General features: G+C 41.7%; 2 protein-coding genes across 2 annotated transcripts in view; one reads left to right on the forward strand and one right to left on the reverse strand.

The window, feature by feature from the left end:
• Positions 1–2,665: 2,665 nt before the first annotated feature.
• LOC109477628 (sodium-coupled neutral amino acid transporter 9-like) lies at positions 2,666–13,754 on the reverse strand. The gene is given in 14 exon segments (XM_019778972.1): positions 2,666–2,967; positions 3,715–3,804; positions 4,240–4,388; positions 4,880–5,009; positions 7,164–7,281; positions 7,668–7,871; positions 8,294–8,338; positions 8,647–8,814; positions 9,366–9,459; positions 9,730–9,793; positions 10,422–10,510; positions 10,847–10,976; positions 11,351–11,404; positions 13,589–13,754. Coding segments are annotated over 14 exon segments (1,650 nt in total). The 5' UTR covers positions 13,726–13,754; the 3' UTR covers positions 2,666–2,789.
• A 238-nt stretch (positions 13,755–13,992) lies between these two features.
• LOC109477626 (phosphoglucomutase-1-like) overlaps positions 13,993–16,735 on the forward strand; it is a 30,594-nt gene continuing 27,851 nt past the window's right edge. Inside the window, exon 1 of the mRNA XM_019778970.1 lies at positions 13,993–14,278. Within this exon, the coding sequence (XP_019634529.1) occupies positions 14,183–14,278 (96 nt within the window). The 5' untranslated portion in view covers positions 13,993–14,182. The remainder of the gene's footprint in view (positions 14,279–16,735) is intronic.

Below are 16,735 nucleotides of genomic sequence, written 5' to 3' on the forward strand. Positions count from 1 at the left end.
TCCGTTCTTATATAAAAAATATCGTCGTTATAAATATAACTTATGGGCAAAGTTTTGCCCGAGATGAATACTTATCCAAGTATCTCAATGTCTCGTCTTACTAACAGCTGTTACATTAACAGTATCAATTCTATACGTACTTGTGTATTTTTTAAATAATAATTATAATAATATGGCTGTGCGGCCTGGATCGCTTATATGATATATATTTAAGACAGCAGCGCGTATCTTGATACGATATCTGCCTCTACGTATTTTTGAGAGACTATATATGGGGTGTCTGTCTGTGCTGTAGTTACCCATGATCGGTAGACATAGCAGAATAAGCTGTTGTTATTGGTCAGATGTTTTTGTGTGCAACTGACGCGCATGTCAGTGAAACGCTGTCCGTCCATTGGAGGAGGAAATCACGTGTCATGCTGACGTGATTGTGCTGTATAAGGCCATATCAACTCTATTTTATGGGTGACATCTTCCAAAAAAAACAAAATTTTGTGCAAGAGCAAAAAAATGGAAACACGAAATTCTATTGGGCGAGTCGTTAGTAGAAAAATCAACATTTGGAATGTCATTTATAAAGTTAGCGTTGTGTGGCCTGGTAGTAACTATCCACTTAGAGTGGTTTTGTATCGTGATGATTCTGTAATATATGTTTAAAGATAGCCTGTACATATTTGGTATTGTCTGAGTCTGACGTATTCCGTGCTTGCTGCCGACGTACCCAATGACGTCGTACTCAGATGTGCACAGACGTTGATGACGTTGTACACAAATGTTGAAAAGATGGTATTTTCTGGAGTTAACTTTATTTTCCTGTGGAACTTTTGCACCCAGAGAGCTGTACTGCGAAGTGTGCTATCCGATGGACTTTAATACAAAAGTTGAAAATATTTGGTTGTTTGTTTGTTTGTTTACTCTCTTGTTTGTGTGTGTGTATCTGTGTGTGTGTGTGAGTGCGTGTGTTTGTGTGTGAGTGTGTGTGTGAGAGAGAGAGAGAGAGAAAGAATGTGTGTGAGTTCACATGTATAATGGCCTGAAGGGATATGTATAATTATGCATAACCGGAAAGGGGTTATGTATAATTATGTTTATGGTCAAAAGGGTTATATATAATTATGTGTAATGGTCCAAAGGCTTATATATAACTATAGATAATAGCAAAAAGGGATATGTATAATTATATATAATGGGCAAATCATTATGTATAATTATAGATAATCATAGTATAATTATATATAATTGGACTACTCCCTAGGGACCAATTGACGCATTCCGCATAATTGTCACCCTCTGCCATGGACTCATGAAAAATATTAACCGAGTAAAGCATTCTGGAGTTATTGGCCTGGAGTCCGGAATTAAATTGTTTTTCTGAAATTGAATTGCGGCTTGTTATGTGTATGTGTGTGTCTGTACGTGTGTGAATGAGGGCACGTGTGTATGTGTGCACCGATGTGTGTGTGTGGCTAGGTAGGGTCATACAAAACTTATCATCTGTCCAAGGTACGAATGAAGATAATCCTGATTTTGGCATTCTTATGAAGAAGACATTTACCCAGTTAGTATTAGCAAGTATAAATATGAAATTTCATAGCAGCTTATATATAATAAATATATAAAAACTGGAGGAATAAAACACAAAGCAAAAACCTTTTTTCATCAAATTTTATCTTGGCAAGATGTTTCTCATTTCCGCTCCTTTTAAAGAATATATCAATCAAAGCACTATATACAAAAACATTTTTTATACGTCAGCTTACATTTGATAATACACGTTTAATAGTGAGTCCTTTTTCGTTGGCACTACCTTTTTACTTCCTTTAAATTCATGATTATATAGACATAATATTATATGTCTCTGAGCATTTAATATCAGCAGCACTGATAAACTGGCTTGCAGTACCTGGTAGAGTCAGAAGGTGGCACTGCACACAATGTATCATTTCCACCCAATAGAAAATTTATTCCTATCTACACTTACAGTTTTTCGTCAATGCACAAAATGATGGTACTAACATATCGTTTCCACCAAGATGACTCTATGCATCTTCGGTGACACCAGAAAGAAGAAACCTTCTCCATGCTAAGCCAGCATCCTTACAACAACTTTGTACCAGGTACAAGATGCACCATCTAACCCAAAGTTTCTATTGTAAAACATAGCATGTCTGTCCTTGGTGCTGAACCCATGGTGCTTCTATTGTATCTGTCCACCTTGTCTGAAACCTCAGCCAAACCAGTTCTATACTTACGTTTGTTTATGCAGCATATTGATACAGATACAACCTTAGTCGGCAGGGTGACTGTTAAACCTTACACCATCAAGGTATTACACACGGTACTCTTCCACATATTTTCTTGAGGAAAATAATTCAGTACACAAAGTTTACCTTATGTGTAACATTTACTCTAAGAAGTCTATCCCACAAAGAGAAGTGGGCATAAGAAGAGAAGAAAAAACTGTTCCACAGCATCTTATACCTTGTGTAAGTAGAATAAAGGATATAATATCCTTGGTAGGATACTACTAGTACATGTATATTGTACATGTATGTTGGCAAACTTTGGCAAAGATGACAAGATTGAATTAAAAACATACAAACATGTTTTGTTTAACTTTTTTCCTGCTGCCTAATCCTGTAACCAATAGCAGCCAACTGGCTACTTCACTTCAGAATGGCTACATGTACTTCAGTGTGCTAAAGGTTAGTTAGAATAACTGATAAACGGACATGAAATGAACATTTTTTTGTTTAACGAGAACAGATGAACTAGTACTGATGAGGTCCTTACGTCTTGTTCAGGAAGAAGAACTGCCCCACAAAGTTAGCGAGTCCCAGCAGGATGATAAAGCCGTGTACAGCCGCGGTGGGCCAGGTCAGTCGGCCTGCCTGCTTCAGTATCACTAAGTACACCAGGCACGGTAGGGTGAAGATGTAGGCTAGACCACAGAACGCTCCAGAAAATCTGCAAAGACATTTGTTTTCAAGCCTTCGTTAACAGTTCTCGTTCGTCGAGATACATTGTGGTCAGTCAACTTTTCTTGACAAGAAAATGCTGCAACAATTGAGGTGTGAAGTAGTAGGTTGAGGATTGCAGGACACTCCAGAGAATCTAAAAATGATTGAAAATGTGAAGAATACATTCATGTTTATTTTTTAAGAATTCTTCAGCTATAGAGGAAAGGATGATAAAGCCGTGTACAGCTGCAGTAGGCCAAGTCAGACGGCCTGCCTGTTTCAGTATCACTAAGTACACCAGGCATGGTAGGGTGAAGATGTAGGCTAGACCACAGAACGCTCCAGAGAATCTGAAAAAACAGTTGTTTGATAGCAGTTGTCATCAAGCAAGATATAACATAAAACATTGTTACAATGACGTGTTAAGATGTTGACAAAACCACAGATCTAGAATGCTCCAGAAAATCTGGAAAATATAGTTTTACAGCATTCATCATCAACCAAAGATAGGTCAATCCACTTTAAAAATTTACCGAGTCAGACATTAAAGTGCAACTACAATGAGCTGTTAAGATTTGGGCAAATCCACAGAACACTCCTAAATATGTGACGGAAGTGATACATGATATGTACAATACATTCACAGCGTCACTCTTCTAAAAATCCTTCAAGACTTTAAGTACAATTCTGTAGTTATGTGCTATAATACATGTCTGTCCTATTTAGTATATTAAGTATGAATGCCCAGCCTTACCTGATGATGGTTCCTATATGAGGTAAGAATCGGGCGAAGATGACACAAACTCCCACCAGCAGCAGGTTCAGAACTATCACATGGACAAAACTGGAAAAAATTAAAAAATTTTCATCACTATCATGAAAGTTCAGTCCTAGAGCACATACAGTCAACAAGTTCGGTCATTTCTGAAGTGAACATATTCACATACCCGGTAGTCACCTGGACATTCCGTTTTGCTGGACATTGTTAGAATACTGTATGCTGAACAAGACTACTTCTTTAGAGGGGTGAAAGAGGATATCTAAATCAGGGCCCATCACCCATTACTCAACTGCAAAGGAGGCTGACATCATCTACCAGATACCTTTGACCCAGTTTTGACGTCACACTTCAAAGAAGCCATGTGACAAGCTTCACTGGGTCAGTCTACTGAGGAAGACCAGAGTGACTGGTCGAAAGCTCTAGGTGAGAGAACTTCTTTGTGTTGGATCAAAAGGTTTAACTTTAAACATGGATTGAGATCATTTTTACTTGTCTCACCTGGGATAGGTGGACCCAAACAAGGTGTGCATGAACTGTAGTCTGAAGATGTAGATGAGGAGAGGGAAGACTGTCCACATCTGGAACAGGAGGAACACTCTCGCCACAAACGCCAGCGTGTCCGTGTTACTGAAGTTGTTTAGTAGGTTCTGTGGGGAAAAGAAAAGGGAGAGAACATGAAATCAACAACAATACAAGTAAATGTACATCAAAGGTTCTGTGATTTTAAAAATTGGTTCTGTGTTAAAAAAAAAGAAATAATCTTGTATTATAAGCAGTACAAGTACATCTAAGGTTTTTCAGATGTCAGATTTTTCAAAATTTTTTGGCATTCTCTAGATCTGCAGAACTTTGATGAAAAGGTGTACATGTAGAAAAATACATGTAAGTTAAGCTTACTTTGATGTGGGATACTTCAAGTAACATCATGAAAGCAAAGGCCATGAAGGAAAACTTGAATATGTCACTGAATTCACTCAATAAAACTGTGTTGCCAAGGCATTAACCCTGGTCCACAGGCTTTGTTTCTATTACCATAATGTTTATCCAGTGGAGCATAAAAATCTGAGAACCAAGATACTTAATTGGTGTGGTTTAGGGATAAGTAACAGTAATCAATGGGAGTGTTTGTGTTACTTACATCCTCTATACAGTCCTTGTGTTTTGGGAAGGCAGCGTAGAACACAGCTCCTACCACCACGTATGTAACCATCACACAGACGTACGCTATGGTCAGGTCACGACCCTAAATGGCAACAGTAGTTAGTACACTTGCAACACAAACATGTAACGTTCATATATTTGTTACAAATGATGTCTACCAGATACCTTTGACCCAGTGTTGACGTCACACTTCAAAGAAGCCACGTGACAAGCCTCACTGGGTCAGTCTACTGAGGAAGACCAGAGTGACAGGTCGAAAGCTCTAGAGAACTTTTTGTGTTGGATCAAAAGTTTTAACTTTAAAGATGTTGCAATATGTTGAAAATATGGGTAAGTGCAATTCTTTGTGTTGGAAATTACAGTTTAAACTTACTGCATAGTGTTGTGATAGATAAACATTGTGAACTTATGATCAAATAAGCATAGGGTGTGAAATAAGCATCTGATGTTGGTTTCAGCACTAAGGACAGGTCAACATTTACAAATAGGAGTTTTATTTACAAACTCACACTGAAAGGCAAATTGCAAGAGGACACACTGACACTATAACTTGAAAGGGTAAAAAAAATTATGTGATGTTTTCTAGGACATTACTGAGGGGTTATACTTCTTGTAAGAGGTAGTGGCTAATGAATGGTATGTAGTGAGAAAAGTAGGTATTTTTTTGTTTTCTAGATGTGAAAGGCAGCATATAGGTTACATAAATTTAGGAGCATAGCTGGGTGCATTTGCTAAAAAAATTAAATCAAATCATACTTTTACTTGTTTCTTTGTTAGTAGGTTGTATTCTTCTTTTTCTTTACAATAGTAAAGATCCCTTAGTTTTGAGATTATTGCTGGTTTGTGCAATGTGTTAATTAGGTGCAAAGCTGAGTGCATGATCCGCTTCATTTTTCCACAGGGAATCCTTCTGGTTCCTTTGTTTGTTTGTTTGTTTGTACTCACTGTGTTCTTGGGGTTCTTGACGTTTCTAGTTATGGACAGCACGCAGTTGTGGATGAAGTATGCCAGGGCTAACGTTCCGGTTAGGGCGGGGAAGAAAGAGCTAATCTCTAACAACGAGAGAAAAAAACAAAACAAAACAGAAAGGACGGTTGAACAGCAGAAATGACGTTGGACTGTGATTTGCAATATTGTAATCATTGATTTGATATTGGCATTTCATCAATCATGTTTTGTAAGTGTGAGCCAATCAATGGACTCACTGTTGTACAAGATTTGTCTTCAAGAATTTTTTAAAAATTTTGATTAGTGAAATTTTGAGAAGACATGTTTGTGGTTGAAGAATGTAGGACGGAGGTTGTCCCACGTTTCCGCGACAACAGGAACCTGCTGGTATCAAAAATGCTGTTCAAGGTCATCCCAAGGACGTGGCGGAAGCGTCCGGGGACTCACGTTGTTTTCCGGGTGCTTCTGGTTCCGACAGATGGACACCGCTGCGTTGTGGATGAAAAATGCCAGCGCTAAAGTTCCTGTCAGGATGGGGAAGTAGGCAGTAGCCTCTGGAAGGGAACAAGACAAAACAACATGGCTGCACACTGTCAAGGCCATGGGGAGGGGGGCAGGGGAAACCAATCATGTTTTTGTCAGGATTGGGAAGTAGGCAGTAGCCTCTGGAAAGAACAGGACAAACAACATGGCTGCACACTGTCAAGGTCATAGGGAAGGGGGGCAGGATTGGAACTCTGGAAGGAACAAGACAAACATCATGGGTGCAGACAGTCAAGGTCATTGGGGAGGGGGGCAGGATTGGAAATCTGGAAGGAACAAGACAAACAACATGGCAGCACACAGTCAAGGTCATGGGGGAGGGGAGCAGGAGAAACCAATATAGGTACACAGTCAAGGTCATGGGGGAGGGGGGCAGGATTGGAACTCTGGAAGGAACAAGACAAACAACATGGCTGCAAACAGTCAAGGTCATGGGGGAGGGGGGCAGGATTATGTCCAGAGTATGAACTGGCATCTGGAATGGACAAGACAACAAGGCTGCACACAGTCAAGGTCACTGGGGAGGGGGGCAGGATTGGGAAGGATGCACTAGCCTCTGGAAGGAACAAGAACATGGAAGCATGCAGTCAAGGTCATGGGGTAGGGGGGCACTGGCATCATTCACATGCAGTACACGACCTTACCCGCAATGATTTTCATGCATGAAACAATTCCCTTATCTGCTGAAAACTTATCAACCAAAGGAATTATCAAAACAGCAACAACATGCAAACAAAACAACAATTCTCTACCTAAAGAACCCATTCCACCTCTCTGACTTACCTTTGACGTCCACATCCTTGCCCGTATGGGTGAAGTCCAGATGAATTCCCCATTGTGAAGCCTTCACACACACAAACACCAGCAGGTACACTACTGACATGGTGCCTGAAAAACAAAGTATCCTAGGCTATTTTCAAGAAAAGCACACACATTGGCAACTCAATCAACTACAGCAATGCAAATCATGCTCAAAAATAATAAAGTTGTGGTAACATTTATATGTTATAAATCTGTAAACCACAGAACTTCTTGGTGGTTTTATTTTCACAATGACTTTTCCACAAATTCAAAACACTGTGGAAACCTCCAAGCTCCTTTCTCTCCTACTGCAAGAACTTTTCTTGAAGAATAAACCACAACAAGATCTTGAAAAGGTAGTAGTCACCTGTTAGATTCAAGTCAATCCTTCTACAAATGTGGTAACTCTTACTAAACAAACAAAATTAACAAAACATAACACAGTAACTTCACTAAAGATACCAAGACCTTACCAAGAGCATTGAACTTGGTGAAGAAAGTGGGAGACTTGAAGTTGAGGAGAGGGAAGACCAAGATGACCAGGAAGAAGGGAACTGTCTTGACGCGTTCCCAGACGTGGTGGAAGGTGTCATCCTCGTTGCCGGGCGTCGCCAGGAGGAACATACCACTGGTGTTCCCGTTGTGAGGGGTGTGGGAGGAGTTCACAGGACAGAGCACTGTGGAAAAATATTCTTATTTTTTAATCTGAAATATTAGGTTTACATTTACATAATGGGCAAAAGCAAATATGCCTATAGAAGCCCTATCCTCAAGAACATAAACAAATATCAAAACTTACATTAAAAAATGAACAAAATCAATACATGAAAAATACAAGATGGAGGACAAAAATACATGCTTGTCATTCACATGAAAGAATGCCTCTCATTGGTCCATGAAAGCATGACTCTCATTGGTCCACATAAAAACACAGGCCTACCATTGGTTAAACACTAAAATGTAAGTCTTTCATTGGTTCTTCAGGGATACCTCAGTTGCCATTTAACATTTCAAATTAATAAATAGTTGGAAAGACATGGGAGTTAGGTTTACATATATACTAAGACTTGAACAATTCTAATAGAATCTGTTTTCTTACCTTCAGTTGAAGCAGAGGTCTCATTCCCTGGTGTGTGGATATTTTCTGAAATTGTAATTTTGTTAGTCAGCTTTTCCAAAAGTCGTTTTAGCTAACCAGGAATATCTGATGTAAACAAACATTGGAATCTTAGCACACATTCTATCATTGTACCAGCAACACATATGCTTAACTTATATTATAATACAAATATACCATAGCATCATAAAGAGTTTACAACACAATATCACAAAAGCAAGTTACAGATTTTTTAAACTACCGCATTTCAGCCTTTCAACCTTAACGTGCCAGTACCATAAAAATGTACAAACAGCTTTTCTCCACACACAAAAAGAAGAAACACCGGGACTCACCGTAAGCAAAACTGACGACGTTGTAGAGGAAGTTTGTCATGAGGACCCAGTAGACGATCATGGCACCCAGGAGAGCTGAGAGTGAGAAGAACACGCTACAGCCCTCCCCCCACCGGCCTAGGTAGTGTCTGCACACATCCGAGAACTCTAGTACTTCTCCTTCCTGGTCTGAGGAGGCAAAGGGCAAAGGTTAGAGGTTACAAGTCAGAGGTTAGAGGTGAGAAGAACACACTACAGCCCTCCCCCCACCTGCCCAGGTAATGTCTGCACACGTCCGAGAACTCCAACACTTCACCCTCCTGGTCTGGGGAGGCAAAGGGCACAGGCTAAAGGTCAGAGGTGCGAAGGTTATGGGTCAGAGGTCAGAGGTGAGAAGAACACGCTACACCCCTCCCCCCACCTGCCCAGGTAGTGTCTGCACACGTCCGAGAACTCTAACACCTCACCTTCCTGGTCTGAGGGGCAAAGGGCACAGGTTACAGGTCAGAGGTGAGAAGAACACACTACAGCCCTCCCCCCACCGTCCCATGTAAAGGGCGAACAGTTATGTTAAGATAGATCTTATTCTTAGCTAGCTCATTGCGTGACGTCATCACCAGACGTTACATATGTCAGCAAGTCCAGACTTCGTGGTAGCCAGCGACATTAGGGAGTGGGCAAAACCTATGGAGGATAGCAACCTGGATAAAAGGTTTTACTAAGACTGAAGACTTCCTTACCAACACCATCCACAGACTTGATGACTCTGTAGCAGGTGTAGAGGGTGATTCCTGCCATCACCACCATAATCACCAGGCCAAGGACAAACCCAGCCTGGAACAAACAAACAAACAAACAGCACATTAGTAGTGTTTGCGCTTCTACTAACTACTAGTATCCTGATTTTGTGTTGACAAGGGCAGTGGTTCAAAAGGTCAAGTATGCAAAAACAACAAAATAAATCAATAAATTGATTTCCTGTAACTTCATTGACATAACCCAACCCCACAAGTTGTCATACTTCGTGCTAACAAAACCAAGACCAAAGGCATTAATTAAAAGAAATTGGACACGTCACAAGAAGTACAACATAGAAGAACTGACCTGTCCGAGTGCCCAGGGCATACTGAGAAGGGACGTCCCCATCATGGTGTTCCAGATGGAGAAACTATAGATGGGAAAACAGGAGTCAGATCTTCATAGGTGTAACTATCACACTAGAAATCAATAAATGAAGTCTTGTTCACTAGTACAGGTACATGTCTCTCCATGTCACACTGTGAGTGTATGTATCACTGTATTACTGACTTCATGTGGGGCCTGCACACGTGTACACTGGTAAATTAATTTGTAGGATAGATACCACAGATGTACAACTGCTTAACCCTTGTCCTCCTGGCATTCCTGGCACAATATTTTTCAATAATTTAATATCTTAATAAGATCATAGACCCCCAATTTTTTTTGCCCTGCAGTGGCATAGTTACTTCCACATTCGTTGCGTTTCGCTGCGGTGTGATGCGTTGCACGAGAAATACCCCCAAATCGTACCTATACAGGGTGTTATATAGATGGTACTGTATGGTTAAGCAGTTTATTCAAATTGGCAAGGTCATTAACAAAGATAACAATTACATGATTAAAGTCCTATCAAATCTATGATCTATAAATTTGTTAAACATACAGTTGTAGAAACATGTATCTGGATACAACCAGAATATAACTGTCATTAGATAAGCAACATTGTACCTAAAATCTGAAATTGGATAAAGAGAGAAGTAATAACTAATACTCACATGGTGATGAGGCTTCCCTGTTTCTGTGAGGTGTCCACAAACATGGGAGGGTAGAACAGGGAGGCCGGCACGATGTGGTCTGGGATTCGCTGGGAAAACAACAACAACAACATGTCCATTTATGTCTGAACATTTCTGCACATCCTTCAAGTTCTTAGAATACGGGTAGCACACAATGCCAATACATTGAACACACTGTAAGGATTACTATTAGCTAGTATGTGCATCTGTACTATATGCCTTAAATTTATAGGACTGTACAGTCACATGAGGACACAGTCCTTTGATGACCAGAGCCTCCCTACCCCAGTAAATATTGTAGTCAGCTTGCTTGAGAGCTAACAAAACCAAGACCAAAGGCATTAATTAAAAGAAAAGCTTGCTTACTTGAGAGCTGACTGACTGATTGATTGCTTGAGACCTACCATCCTGTGGTCATCAGGAGGAGCGAGCCTGCTGTAGTATCGATAGCGGTTGTAGGTAGCGAGGGTACTGTGTGAGTCCAGCTCCTCTGACGTACGTCTGTTTGCCGGGTAGTGGAACGGCTTCCTACTTCTGCATGGGGGGGGGGGCAGAATCATACATCCAGACCACAACAATGAAACACAAATTTGTCTTTGTCTTTATTTCAAAGCCCTTTAGCCAAAAAAGGCTAGTCTTCCAGGGTTCATACAAAAATAAAAACATACATACAACAGATAACATGATAAAAAAATACACATTTGGTACATAATTTACTAGTACTTTACTGTGCTGTACTTCAGTCTCTCCCAATGTTTGTATAACCGTGATTTAAACTCATTCACTGTTTTAGAGTCCACCACAGACTGTGGCAGGGCATTCCAATACAATTCAGATACAATTTACAAATCCTACCTGTCATTAAAAGCAATAGATACAGATCATATCTGACATTAAAAACGTCCTACCTGGACCTGCTCTTGTCATCCTCTTTGTTAGGACTCTGCCCGGGAGACACCAACCTGTTGGAATGAGAACAAAGTTGAGATTTTTCTTCCAGTAAAGTGCCTTGTTGTATCATTCCCTTCTGTACCAGAACAGTCTTGGTACAAAAAAGTTTAGCCATGCCAATACCGTTGTGGGGTTGTGTGGCGTAACGACAGAGCATTCAGCTCAGAACCAAAAGGTCCCGGGTTCAATCCTGCCAAGTCACCAACCTTGTGCCCTTGGGGAAGACACTTTACACAACTTTCCTCACTTCACTCAGGTGAAAATGAGTGTGCCAGAATGATCATTATGATTCACATTAAAAGAAAACCAAACACTGCTCATACTCCTAGACAATTCAAATTCTACTACTGGATAAATGACTTAGATTACCTCCACAGTTTTCGAACAACATCCATCACTCTTCTTCAGTGTCACTAAATTATGAACTAACAGAACTGGTCAATACTTGAGTAACTGGAAAAACCGGTTGAACATGACAAAAACTAGTAAGGTCATTAATGTGGATCCATTGATATGTAAAGCGACGGTCACAACTCGCCGTGCGTGCTTTTTGTCCGTACGTTTTTGTCGTGGCTACGTCTGCTACGTTTTTTCTGCAAACGTAGGGTGGCCGGCCGAGGGAGTACGTCACTCGCAAGGTGTACGTACGTGGTCTGCACGACACGCCTGGCCGTCAGCGGTTGCGTGCATCGTACGTTGCGCAAGTGGTAAGTGAGTTGTACGTGCTTACAACGCACGATCTCTGTGCGATTGCTACGTTGCCGCGTACAGGCCGTACCTACACGTGCGGCGTACGCACGGTTTCCTTACTCACTCGCACGTTGTAAGTGCGTGCACCTCCTGTTAACTTCATCATCACTAGCCGCCCTGGTGTCTTCCGCGGCCCGTTTCTTTGGGTCTTGTCTGGTAGTCTTCTTCTGAGCCTTCCTGGGCATCTTGGAGACGAGTTGGCAGCCGCCCGTCAAGTTGTCTTTATATACTGTAGAGATTAGGTGCGTTGCACGTACGTTGCACGTGCGTTGCACGTGCGGAGCACCTGGTATGGTGCACGTGTGTTCTGCGTGGTCATTGAGCAGGTCAACTGGGAAGTGAGGAGTAAGCACGGATGACGCAAGTACCGTGCGTGGCACGCACGTGCTTCGTGCGCTGTCCGTACAGCAATTGCGCGTGAGAATAGTGAAGTTAGACTCACGGAGTCCGTACGTTGCACGCTCATAGGCTGTACGGGGCACGCGCGTCGCACGTACTCGCACGCACGGGTGGTAAATCCGCAGACCGCACGTAGAAAAAGTATTACATGCACTTAAAGTTCTACGGCGTGTCTGCGTGCTCCCAAATCCGTAGGATTCCGTACGGAGGTGGTACTCACCACGCAAGGATGCCGTACGATTGCCCACGTTTTTGCACGTAGACAGCACGCAGAAGCACGTACGGCGAGTTGTGACCGAGGCTTAAAGGAAGATAATGTAGTTTCTATGGTAAGACAACACGGGGTCGAGTGGCGTAGCGGCAGTGTCTTCGGCTCAGAGCCAAGAGGTCCCAGGTTCGAACCCTACCTTGTCACCGATCTTGTGCCCATGGGAAAGGCACTTTACGACTTTCTTCACTTCACTCAGGTGTAAATGAGTACCTAGCTTTGGTTAGGGACGTCCCTCGGATAGGACGTTAAATGGAGGTCCCGTGTTTGGGGAGAGCCACACCCCACGCACATTAAAGAACCCACCACACTTATCGAAAAGAGTAGGGGACCTTCCCGGTGTGAGTGGTTCAAACCTTACAGTCCGGTCTTACGCAGCTTGTACTTAGTCTGTACAAAACTGGTGTGTTACGCCTAAAGGCGGTTTACCGGTTATGCGAAACAAACAAACAAACAACACAATAGGAACTGCTTCTCTTGTTGCTCAGGCATACATCACAATACCACTCTATTTCCATAACACTTTAAAAGTTTGGGGAGGGGGGGGAGAAACTTTACATATAAAGGCTTGTATGTAAGGTCATTCAATGACAAAGTATTTCACAATTATGGTACAGGAGCAAAGACTTTGACCTTGATAACAAGGGGAACACAAGAACTTGGCAATTCAAGAACAGTCTTGCGTCAGAAACTTTCGACTCATAACCTAGATATTTTTCCGGTCAAAAACAGCGCACACAAAAAACGTCCTAAAACACTCAGAACTTTCACAACTCACGTTTCTCTGTCGTTTTCCTCTTCCAAAAGATCAACATCTTGAATAGAAGCGGCGTTGGTGAGCTCGTTTTCCGGAAAATCGCCGTTTATTCCGTTTTTTCCGTCCGGAAAATTATTTTCTTGCCCGGCGGCCGCCATGTTGACTACATGTGACTTGTCAGGTCAAAGGTCGTGGGACGGAATGTTAGCCTTGAAATTCAGACTTGTCCATGGGGACTTTAATTGGGTTTTTAAGAGCTAAAAAAACTGCTATTCTTGTAGGTAATGGTATATTATATCTTGTACGAATGCAGTATATCATTTCAAATTTGCTTAGAAAGTTAAATGAATCTCAGGAGCGAAATTTTCTGTAGTTTGTCACTTTTGGCAACCTTAATTAAAACCCGCTGAGAAGTCTGAAATTCGAGACTAACCGCCAGCTGTGCCTGCGTGTGCCGCTACAAGGTGACTATGGTGCGGTGTCTGTAGGACAATCTCCGCTAAAACCGCCCCTCCCCTCCTGTTCTCTGTTTCCTTCCGTCTTATTTCCGCTCCTGTCTTGCAGGGGAAGTCTTTAAGGCTCCTGTCTCGCTGTTAAAGTCTTTAAGAAGCTAGCATGGCGCCCGTAGCGGTCCTTAAGGTGGCCACGACGCCGTTCGAGGGGCAAAAACCGGGCACCAGCGGGTTAAGAAAGCCGGTCCCTGTCTTCCAGGTATTTTGGTTTGTGTATATTTACCGTATAACACATTAAGCATATCTTAAGTCTAACATTTAGATGCTCTGTGCCTTTATTCTTACTACTAGTATTAGGTCTGTAACGTTATATGTATAACGTTATTCGATCATAGCACTAAAACTAAAAAAGTTCTCTCTAGGCTCAGGCATATTAAAGACCATTAAAGGCAGTTTGTGTTAAGAGTATTCTTTAGTTGTTTAAATTCATATTTTGTACATGAGGAACATATAACTTAGGTTTGCTGTTACTCCACCCATTAAATTAAAGTAATCAAAAACACATGTTTTTGCATTTATATATGTGGCCATGCCTTATCTTGTTGTTCTTGGAAACACAGATTAACAAAGATTAACATCACGCTAAAGTAATGATTAACAGGTGAGGGAAAATGGACTTTCCACTGAGGAGAAATAAAAACTTCTTTCAGCATGATTGATAGGAAATAGATTACGTACACTTAGAAGCCTGTACTACACCTGTCATTGACCTTATGTGTTTGAACAAGAAGAGAACAAGCACTGAGCAACTAGAAAGGTAACATTCGCATATGGTCTGCTCTGTTACTCAAACACATCAGGAGTCTACTAGTAAATGTCTCCTGCTATAAAATTGCAACATGATGTAACCCAACTCCAGTTACCATGGTGACAGACATCTGGTTCATGTCACTGACCTTATTGGTTTGGAGAAGAAGAAGAAGAGGGAACAGAGCAGGAACAATATCATGAATATGTTTTCCTTCGTGTAAGGGTATGTCAAGGTCAAAGACGAAGACATAGTAGCTTAGTGACCTCGGCCTCGATGGGTGACCCTTACAAGTTCGTAAGATGGCCGCAGATGTTGTAGATGTACGTACCCGGAACAAATGACACAGGAGCCAGAGCTACATAGTGACGTGACTGTATTCTCTCCTCACACCGACACTGACTTGACTACATGGTTACATGGCTTTTTATACTCTTAGCCGCCTACTTACAGATTTCTTGGAAAAAGTGCATCATACTTCCTGTATCAGTCATGTTGAATCACTTCCTTAGACATTAGTGGAAAATCCCTGACCATTACCAAATAAGGCAACGTCCAGCCACTGGGACCTTAGGTTCCCTGCTGTCAGGACCCCATTAGTTCTTCCTGGGTCATTAACTAGCTGTCAGTCAAAGGTCCTTTACATTTCTCAGAACAGAGGAAAATGATTCAGTACAAGAACACGAAAGTGGTTCTTCAACCTACTGTACAAGAAACTTATATAACCTATGATACTTCTTATTATCAATATACTACAGGCTAGGGCACCCTATTACATGCTCCCCTTTCAAAATGGAGCCGTCCCTGGCGACTTAATTACAGATGCTTCTAACATTAGTGCAAAAGTAGAGAACATATAGAAATATTATCACATAGAAAGTCGGAACAGTTACGTGTTATGAACGGTTATAAAAGCGACGCTTAACAATGCAATAGAAAATACGATCGTTCCTAACAGTACTCAATGAAGAATGTTTCATTCCTGTTGTCTTACATTATTCACATTGGTTCTATGGACATCATAAGTTCAATCCAGTTCATCCCATAATCAACTTCTCTTCATAGTTCCTGGTTCATCCTCGGTCTCCTAGACTCGTCTGCGCTGGTAACCAGTCCCACGCCTTTTCGGTATACGACACGCAGGATCCGCACTTGCATTGATCCTTCCGGTAGCGTGTTACCCGGGGCCCTTTCGGATGTACCTTCGGTGTAGCACTTGGCGCTTGTAGAAGTCCCTGTGGGGGTTGATCGGCAAGCCGGTGTCCTGGAGACGCACGTGACACGGTTGGGGTCCCAAAGAGCCGTGAAATCCTGCCATCCTCACGATAAGTCGCATACAACATAGGAAAGAACACAACGCCACAGTCTGACCGCCGGAGAATCATCAAACTCCTTATTCCTCAAAATCCTTAATTCTTCTCTATATTCTTGAACCTCTTCTTCTCAATTCTCTGAACGTGAATTAAATTTCCAATGCCTTAGCATCAATTCATCAAATCATCTTCCTCCAAAGAGCTGTCACCTATTACTTGTTAGAACAGATCGATTAGCCTGGCCTTTTCTAAATCAGAACAAAGTTACACGCGCCACTAAACTAAGATGTCAACAAGCCCTCTGACAAAACATCATCGCTCCATCTGAATCATTGTTCAGTCCCTGAGGTTTGGGTTTCCAAGGAAACGAAGAGCCCGTCAGAACTATGCATGTGACATCCTGGTGATCACAACAAAATCTACCTAGCTTCTTTCTGGCTAACGAAAAACATGAATCGAACAATACACTCAACATCTCAGATTTGCCGTCCTATATTCCTTACTACTAAATCTGGACCTCTGCGATCTCTCGCCTCGATAAAGTTCTCACTTCTTATCCAGTAAACTTCACTCATCTCTATCTTCAGCATTTAAC

Source organism: Branchiostoma belcheri, unplaced genomic scaffold (genome assembly GCF_001625305.1).
Source record: "Branchiostoma belcheri isolate BF01 breed outbred unplaced genomic scaffold, Haploidv18h27 scaffold40, whole genome shotgun sequence".
Classification (NCBI taxonomy): Eukaryota; Metazoa; Chordata; class Leptocardii; order Amphioxiformes; family Branchiostomatidae; genus Branchiostoma; species Branchiostoma belcheri.